Raw genomic sequence first — 9,240 nt, forward strand, 5'->3', positions numbered from 1 at the left:
TGGCGAAAGAGGAGTAGAGCTCGAAGATAAGGAGTAGAGCTAAGAGCATATGATCGAGGTTCCGAACAATTTGAAAAAAAATAATAATATCAATAGAAGCACGATTTTAGAACAAGAAATCGAAAGTGAAATATTGAAAATTGTAGATCAGAAATGAAGAATATAGTTGGACTTGAGACTGAGCTTCAACGGAAGCTCTTTGTTGAGGCCCAAAAAAGTCACGGTTCAGCCCAAATAAATTCTCGGCCCAATGCAATACCTTACCGAGAAGAAACCCGATTTGGGCACGCGAAAGTTCGTCATATGCGCTTGCACACATGCCACGCCAAGCAAATAAGCAACACGCCACGCTACAAGCTTAAGTGGGCCCAAGCCACGCAAGATGTCTGGGGCTTGCTTGAGTGGGTTGTGGTATGGATGGTAATAAGTTGACATGAGGCCCATTGATGGGCCAAGAAATGGAAGTCCCGAGGTTGCTTGGGAGCCTCGGAACTCAGGCCCATTTCTTAGGCCCAAACATGTGGGTGAGCACAAAAGAGAAAATATCCCAACCAAAATAGCCTATTGACTCAACCAAAAAAAGCTCAATGCTTGATAGAGATAGCCCACTTACTCAATAAACCAACTTGGCCCATACAATTACAATAGAAGAGCTGCAAAGCTCCAGCACCTGGCTGAAGAACAAAGCCACGAAGGGAAGTCTGAAGGTCCATTATGTAGAGTTGCTGGGAAAGTTCCAGCACATGGGAGGAACAAGTTTCAAGTAAAAACTTCCAAAGGACCAAGGGATATTGGAGCGCAGATCACTGTTTGAACCAGCATGCATACCCATTCTCTTTCCCTCATCAGACCTAGCCATAAAAAAAAGGAAGAAAGGAAAGGAAGGAGATTGCTGAAAATGGGAGTTCTGAGGTAGCTGCGGGAAAGGGCCTTGAGCTCCTAAAAATCCCTGATTTTGTGCAAATAGACTGAGGAAATTTCACCAAGATGGGAAAAGTCAAGGGAGGAGAGAAGAAAGGAAGGGAGAGATTTGGCCAAATTGGATAGGAACCATTAGGGTTTCTTAGAAAATGGTAGCTTCCAGCGCCTATAAAAAGAGGCATTTCCTACCCATCATAAGAAGAGACATCTGGAGAGTAAGCTTCCTCTCTCACCTGCAAAACTCAGTAATTTCGTGCTTTGCTTGCCCATCTTCCCCATTTTTCTTCTTCTAGCAGATTATTTCAACACTTGACAGAGTCTCTGTCAAGCTGCCGGAAGAAACAATCAAGCCACCCATTCCTTTCTCTCCCTCCATTCTCAGCCAAATTTTCTTGCAAACCTTCCCTTTCTTACCTTAACACTCCCCCTTTCCCCAAACTATGCATAATTTTCTCTTACTCATGTCGATTTTGCTCCTATGCCACGAGCTTTTCATGCAAAGCCAAGAATTTATCTGTAAGCAGCCATTATTTTCGTTGGCGAAGGTAACCAAGGTGTTTCCTAAGGCTTTACAACCCTTTCGAAATATTTTGGGGTTTGATCTTTGAACTCAGACATAAGGGGGATATTTTCTTCAGTTTTCTCTTTACGGCAGCCCAGGCCCGCAGTAGTTGCCGGAACGAAAAAGCCCCTACACTCTTCTTGCTCCAACACCGAAAAAGTATTAGCGAAAAAGGAGAAAATAAATATGATTTGGTTTTTATATTAGATGACAAATATGATTTTTCTTGCTCAAATCTATAGTACAAGGGCAATATATGTGTTTTACACACACAAATAAACTAAAAAATAGCTATTAAATTAAAAAAAATTAACTGCTGTCAATTTTTGGGTGTATTTATAGTTTTTAAATAGTATAGGGTTTCTTTATAAGACAACGTCTAAAATTGAGTATATAACTAAATTTGTAAATTAAATATTTTAAACCCAAAATAATAACAAGATTAAAATAAAATAAATATAAAAAATAAAAAACCGGAATCTAATTTTTTACTATAACATTGTTGTTTCAATTAAGTTATCTCAGTTTGATTATTAAAAATAAGAAAAAAAAAAAAAAACAAGGCGGGTAACCCGAAATCTGCCGGATAAGAGTTTTGGATCGGGAAAAAGCCTGAATCGAATCGAAAAATCGGGATGCTGTGTGCTCGAAGGTGGAGGTAGCAATGAATTGAAGATTGACTTGCATGTTTCAAAAAATCGATCATTTTACACGATTGTATGTGATTGAATGGAGCCTCCTCCTTTCCAAGAAGCACCACGCTGCGACGTCTGCAAATGCAGCTTCAACGCTTTCAGGCGACGGGTACCCATTTCAATTTCCCTCTCTCTTTCTCACATTTATATTTATTTATTTATGTATATATATATATATGGAAACAAGTGAAATTTAATGAATTTATGAGTACCCATTTGACCCATCAACACTTTGAGGCCAATAAAATTAATTAATTTATATTTTCAATCGAGAACCAAAAGGCTCTGTTGATGCCATTACTTAGTTTTCACTGCCAAGGTTCTTCATGCTTCATTGGGATCTCAAAGTTTTGTACTTTATTTGCTGCTTAGCTCAAAATTTGATATTGATGGCCAAGGGGCTTCTTTTGTAATGATCTAATATGTTATGGTCAATGGTGATTGATTAGCAATCCAATTCTTCTTGCATGCACAAATGGGCCTTTTCCAATTGAAAATATTGACTGACCATCTTTCTGCAAGTTACAAGCTTGCCTACTTTTGCATTCTACTTTTACATATCTGAACGTGATATGCTTTAGCTTATGATTTATGCAGCATCATTGCCGATCTTGTGGGCGGACGTTGTGCCATGAACATTCGTCAAACCAACTGGTGTGTTTGTTTTACTCAAAACTTTATTTATCTTTGCAGCAATTTTACCAATTGGTGAACTTTCACTGAGCAATCATGATTTTGTTTGCAAACTCAGGCTCTACCACAGTTCGGCATTTATTCAACCGTTAGAGTTTGCAGTGATTGTTTCAATGACTCCTCTCGGTAAATTACTCTTCATTCAACTTTTTAGAATATACATACTTAAATATGTATGTATAACTGTATATCATATCTTTTTTTGGTTTTCTCATTCATCCATTCTAAGTAGAAATAAACGCTAAATGGATAATGTCTGTTATGTATATTGATGTTTGTGAGTTCTTGCTGTCAATGATGGGATTTGATTGAAACTTGAGAACTTGAAACTTTTGTTTTCTTCTTTTGATATCGTTTGTATACTAGAGTTGATTGATGGTGGAAATGACTCACTGATGTTGCTTGAAGGCTCATGAATTTGTAATGAACACTTAATTGATCTTGGTGAGCTTGCGGTTCAGTCAACCAAGTCAACTAAAAATAGAAACTCGAGAGAAGTTGCAGCAGATGGCAATTCTTAGTAGAAATCTGTCCTTCAGGATATATCTCATTGCCTTGGTCCTAAAAGTGAAAGTTTTTTCTTTGTTAAACATTCAAGGGCTACTGGTCTATTAAGTAATTGGTGCCTGAGTATTACTAGCCTGTTAGGGTTAGGTGTGACGGAATCATGGAATGGAAGTCTCCTTTCAGTGTTTGGGTGTGTCTTGGAATGGGAATTATCTCTTCTCTTGGAATGGAATTCTCACATGTCCCCCTTTGCTTGCCTTATTGGATTTGTAAAACCCTGTTTTCTGTTATTTCAACCCATTCAGCACCCTAAACATTTCCCATACTTCTAATTATATAACTTCTCGTTGTTTCTATGTCATAGACAATTTTCACCTTGGGGTTTCTTTGGTTTAGAGCCACTGATAAACTATATATTAAGTCTTGCAGTGTAGAAGCATCTCCAGTGAAGTGCCATGGATAAATAGGGCATGCCATCCATTAAGCAGATTGATAATGGTGGTTTAGTGGCAATAATTGGCTAAAGAACCTGAAAAGGATCATGCAAGTGTACTCATTTGTGAAATCTTGATATCTTATATGCTTACAGAGATTTATGGCATGCCATCCACTACAGTGTGTAGTTATTTATATACACACGCACTTCTTACTCTTGACTTTGCACTCTGGCTAAAAAAGCATGCTTAGTGAAGATGACTGAGCACTTTACAAGTTGCCACCTTATTCTGGGTTCCATTTTTATTTCGCCTTCTTTCTTGTTTATGCTCACATATAGTACCCTATGCCATGTTAATGCTACATGGGATTTCTTTTCCTTTCTTCTTTCTTCTTCCCTCAATTATTAAAGGATTTTTGGGGGTCATTGCGGATATTGTTTTTGCACAGATCTACCAAAGGTGATGTATCTTCAGACAGAGTTGATGCTGTAACAGCTACAGTTTCTAGATTGGACATTGGTGCAGATGTAGATTTAAAGGCTGAACCAACTGTAGAGTATCAACCTGTGTCAGCCATTTCAGAATGCAAGTGTGGAATGCCTTTATGTATTTGTGAAGCTCCAGCTCCATCCGTGGATGCAGTTCCCCAGCAGGTATGAATTCTAAAATTTCTTTGGATGTTTCTTCTGCACCTTGCCATCATGTGTTTCATAGGTCATATTTTTGTTTGTGGCAGAGCAAAACCGTATCCCCCTCTGTCCCTCGATCGAATCCAAGACCAAAAAAGACAGAAACCACTTTAAAAACCAATGCTTCCACTTCGAACAGCAAACATAGGTAGGTTGCCTCTGGGGTTTTGTTTGCAATATCTTCTACTCCTGACATGATGGATAATAGTTTAATCAACATTTACTATGTGATTTCTTTGTGATTTGTTCACGATATCGAGAAGCATTTTATTTAGCAATTGGGAGTTTGAAGCTCCAGACCTCAATTCTTGTAAACTTGAATTGAGTTTATAAAATTCTAATATCAGAAGAAAAGGGAGTGGTGCTATATTGACACTTGATCTTTAACTCTGGCTGATTTCCACGTATTTTGGAAATTCATGTTTTTCATTTTTGTGTATTTTCCTGCTAGATTTATGTGGTAATTCCATCTACTTATTCCTTTAAACTTTGATTAATTGATATAGATAAACAATAATGTTTTTGCATTTTGCTTGATTGTGAATTGGCAATTTGTGATGTTGGTGCCAAACTACACACTGTTGTGGTCTGTAATTATTTCTACACACTTTGCAGTTCTGTCTTCAATCTTGGTCAAGCGAACAGCGGAACTTCTGATAAAAGCCAGATGGATTATGAAGTCACTGGGGAGGTATAAACTTTGATTTTCTATTTAGTCACCAAAGGTACAATTGTGCAGAAGAAATTTAGTTGCTCTAGATAATGATTCTTTTTATGTGTGTTCTTAGGGTATGAGAGAAGCTATAAAGAATGGTGATGTTGCTGCTGTCAAGAAGCTTCTGAGTGAGGTATTAACATTTGGAGAGTAAAATGAATATTTTAAAAGTGGGTTTAATAACACTATCATTTTGGCAGGGTGTTGATGCCAATTACCATGACAAGCAAGGACTTTCTGTGCTACATTTAGTATGATCTCTCTCTCTCTCTCTCTCTCTCTCTCTCTCTCTCATAATTGGTTCCAGTGCTTAGAGTTCTTTTTGTGACACTAATGTCAGGCAGCAGTCTTTAATCAAACTGAGATAGTTTTTGCCCTGATGGACTCTGGAGCAAGCCTGGACTACAAGAATGCACAGGGTAATTTTTCCTTGGTCCCCTTCGAATGTGAACTTAGTTGAATTTTTTGTTTGGCATGGTAAAACAACGGCATGAATAGAGAATGTCCAGTACAAAATGTATGATATCCCTCACACACTGCAAATATGGCTTCAGTTTATCTGCTTGAAACAATTGATTGGGCACTGGTGGTAGCAAGTAGGTAGCTGTTGTTCACATATTGCGTCACTTTGGTTGTCTCTTGACTGACTGCTTCTTATTTATAGGGGAAACACCCTTGGACTGTGCTCCTGCCACTCTCCAATACAAGATGCGACAGAAGATGGAAGAAGATAGAAGAGCATGAGAACTGCGGCCCTAGATTGTCCGAAAGAGTGATATATATATGCATTTTTAAGATACGTGTACAAGTCATTTGTTTCCAATCAAGAAATTCTATTGACAAACTACTTGATGGATTTCTGTTATATATGGATCGCATGGCAAAGGATGCAGGCTACAAGATATTTTGGAGTGTGCCGAGAAGAGTTCCCTTCCAAGGCGATAAAACTATCTCTGTACTGTAGGGAAAGAGAGAGAAAAACTTGTTGAAAATCATCTTCTGTTTGCAATGGCAAGCTCTGTATGTAAAGATGTGATAGGAAAAAGGGGGGATCAAACCAGAGCATCACCTTATCCTGCACCTTTTATGCGAATCATGCAATAAATTGTTGCTTGTATGGTTGGTCCTTTGTGTTTGCTGAAAGGTGAAAGAGCATCATCACCTTTTGTCAACTTTATCTTTGGTAACTACCTTTAGTCAACTTTTGTTCGAGTATGCTGTTGCAAGAAATAAAGCAACGGTCGGATGTGGGGTGCGTTCTTATCACAAATCATGGTAAAAGTAGTGGGAAAATTTGGAATTGTTGTGCGTTTTGGTGGAATATGACTAGGATGGTAACGTGGTGGTAATTAAGACACGTAATTGGGTCATGCCAACGTTTCATGAAAAAGCTACTTATCAAAAGAAAAAGGTCTCCACCACTTCTATTCCTTTATGCATTTCAATAGTATCGTTGATGGCGGTGAATCTCACAACGCATTAACAATTAATAATCATTCACGAGTAAATCTCACAGCGTATTAACAACTGATAATAACTCGTGAGTGACTCTCATTTGTTGGTGATAGTGAATCTCACCACACATCAACAACTGAAAGTCATTCATACGAGCGTGAAGGCTTGATTGATAGTTGGTTAGTAACAACAGACGAAAATAAAAGAAAAGAACAAAGTTGGTTGTAATCTTATGATCAGATCCCACGTGCTTTCAACTTTAATGATGATGTATTATAAATTTATATAAACCAATTCCATGTACCTAATGTTTCTAATAAGTTAATAGAGAATAAATATTTAAATGATAGAGCCACCGACCCAAGTGACTGACTCAGATGCGCACAAATACAATCGCAATGACAAAGCAAATGACCTGCTGACGAGTCAGTGACAGCTCCGCACTCCCTGAATAAATCAAAGAAAAAGTTTGAAAGAAAAAAGAAGCAAATGGGCCCCACACGCATCATCTTCTTTACAATTCACTTCTCATCCACTGTCTTTATAAGGAAGCTGGATGCCATTAAGAAATTCCCCTTTTCTCTCTTCTTCCTCTGTTTTCTCTGTTTTCTTTTGCTCTTCTTCTTCTTACTCTGTTCTCTCTGTTTCAATTTGCTTGTATGGTCTGCTCATTGCTTGCATATTCTCCAATGGGTTTGTTTGAAGAAGACTCGTCCTCATCAGGCTTGATAGTGAGCCATGTTTTATACAAAGCAGCTTTTGTAATTGCCTTAATGAGATGGGTTTTGTACTGGGCCCTCAGACTCAGACAAAGACTCTTATCTTCTTCTTCCTCCTCCTCCTCCTCTGTTTCTGACCATGGCTACAATTTCCTGGAGGCAGAGCATGGTGAATTACAAAACTACCCTCCTGTGCCTTCCTCTTGCTCTTCTTCTTCAACCCAGTTGATCAGAGACTGCCTTGTGCAGACCACCTTTGAAGAAATTACCAACAGACAAGGAAGCTACAGACCCAGCAGTGGCTGTGACACGTGTGCTGTGTGCTTGAGTCAGCTGGAGATGGAGGATCAGGTGAGGGAGCTCAGGAACTGCAGCCACGTGTTCCACACAGAATGCATCGACAGATGGCTGGAGTATCATGATCATCATGATCATCATCACGATGATAACCACAGGACTTGCCCACTCTGTAGGACCCCTTTGCTGACGTCATCCCAAATCCAGAGCTTGAGCTGGGATCACAGATCCCAGCCCAGCTGGGCTGTGGAGAGACTGCTCTACCTCTTTGGGGATGATCTGCTGTTGTGATTTTTTATTTATTTTTGAATGTGCTTCTTGTAGGCTTGTAGTTGTAGTTACATTTTATAGAGCATTTTAATTCAGGTGAAAAATATTATCAGTGTACAAATTGGGATTCTTATGATTTATGTGTAAGGGAGTTGTTTTTGGGCCAGGCTAAGGGATGATTTTGTAATTTATTGGATCGGTTTATAGGACAACGACCCAGTGAAGACCAAATGACGTGCTTGCTGTGGTCTAATCAAAGTGAATTATTTCCCAGCCACTTTTATTTGTGTATTCTTGTCTCGCCCTTTTTTTATCCTCACTTTCCATTGTTTTATGTATCAAATTTGTATCTTATAACAGTTGGGACAGAAATGAGGGATTATGGATGCTTTTTGCTAATTAATTATGTTATTATTTCTCTCTTTTTGAAGTAAAGCAAAATTGATAGGGATAGCTCGAGCTCCGGGGTTGAAGTATAATGGTGGTAGTTTAATATATAAACGTGTATGTCTTGAATATGTTAAGGTTCGTCTTGAAAAAATTTAAAGGTTTACTTTAAAACATGTCTCAAAGATCGCGATCAATTACAACAATTACAATAAGGAATCCATCCATTGTGAGGGTTCTATTGCCTGGGCAATCAGAGTCCAACAATTGCTTTTGAGATTACTCTACTATCATCTGGTTTATTACATGGATACGATTTTGGGTCACTAATGTTATGTTAGGAAAGAGTCACTAATGTTATGTTAGGAAAGAGTAGTAGATAACAGCTAGCACATTCTGACATGGTGAGAATGAAACCATTTGTATGTTGTTCTGATACTCCTAACTAGAGGGGTATGCTCATATCCGATACTTCGATACTTGTAACTAATATGCTGGTACTCCTAACTAAGGTTCCTTTACGTTGTACTAACCTAAGATTGAGATTGAAACCTTAATCGTAAAGTCCTAGGTCAAGTTACTTGAGTATCCAAGCCTAATCGAGTCCTAAGTACCCTATAGTAGGTTTAGGGTCAGAATTCGAGGCTTGCGAACGGTTTTGGAACAAGTTCGAAAGTTAGGATTTTTGGTTCAAGACTTTGATTCAGGGTTTGGACTTTGGAGGGTAAATTTTCCATCAAAATTCATTTTTGGGATACTAAAATAATTTTATAGAATTTATAAATAATTGAAATAATCCATTTTTAAATAATTAAAATTATTTTGAATGTTTCATCATTTTCTATCTTTTTGACAACCAATGCACAATTTATCGAATTCCAAGGGGTTAAATC

General features: G+C 38.1%; 2 protein-coding genes across 2 annotated transcripts; both read left to right on the forward strand.

Annotated features, from left to right (window-relative positions):
* The first annotated feature begins 2,016 nt into the window (after positions 1-2,016).
* On the forward strand, positions 2,017-6,341 carry LOC110748920 (Ankyrin repeat family protein). Its single transcript, XM_021948901.2, has 10 exons — positions 2,017-2,287; positions 2,776-2,832; positions 2,930-2,997; positions 4,264-4,468; positions 4,552-4,652; positions 5,120-5,195; positions 5,293-5,352; positions 5,420-5,470; positions 5,560-5,638; positions 5,884-6,341. Exons 1-10 carry the CDS (start codon positions 2,213-2,215, stop codon positions 5,961-5,963), a joined length of 852 nt encoding a protein of 283 aa, XP_021804593.1. The 5' UTR covers positions 2,017-2,212; the 3' UTR covers positions 5,964-6,341.
* An 868-nt stretch (positions 6,342-7,209) lies between these two features.
* Positions 7,210-8,251, forward strand: LOC110748932 (RING/U-box superfamily protein). The gene has a single exon (XM_021948916.2). It carries the CDS (start codon positions 7,334-7,336, stop codon positions 7,979-7,981), a length of 648 nt encoding a protein of 215 aa, XP_021804608.1. The 5' UTR covers positions 7,210-7,333; the 3' UTR covers positions 7,982-8,251.
* Positions 8,252-9,240: the final 989 nt, after the last annotated feature.

Source organism: Prunus avium, chromosome 7 (assembly GCF_965620075.1).
Source record: "Prunus avium chromosome 7, drPruAviu1.hap1.1, whole genome shotgun sequence".
In the NCBI taxonomy this organism is placed as follows: Eukaryota; Viridiplantae; Streptophyta; class Magnoliopsida; order Rosales; family Rosaceae; genus Prunus; species Prunus avium.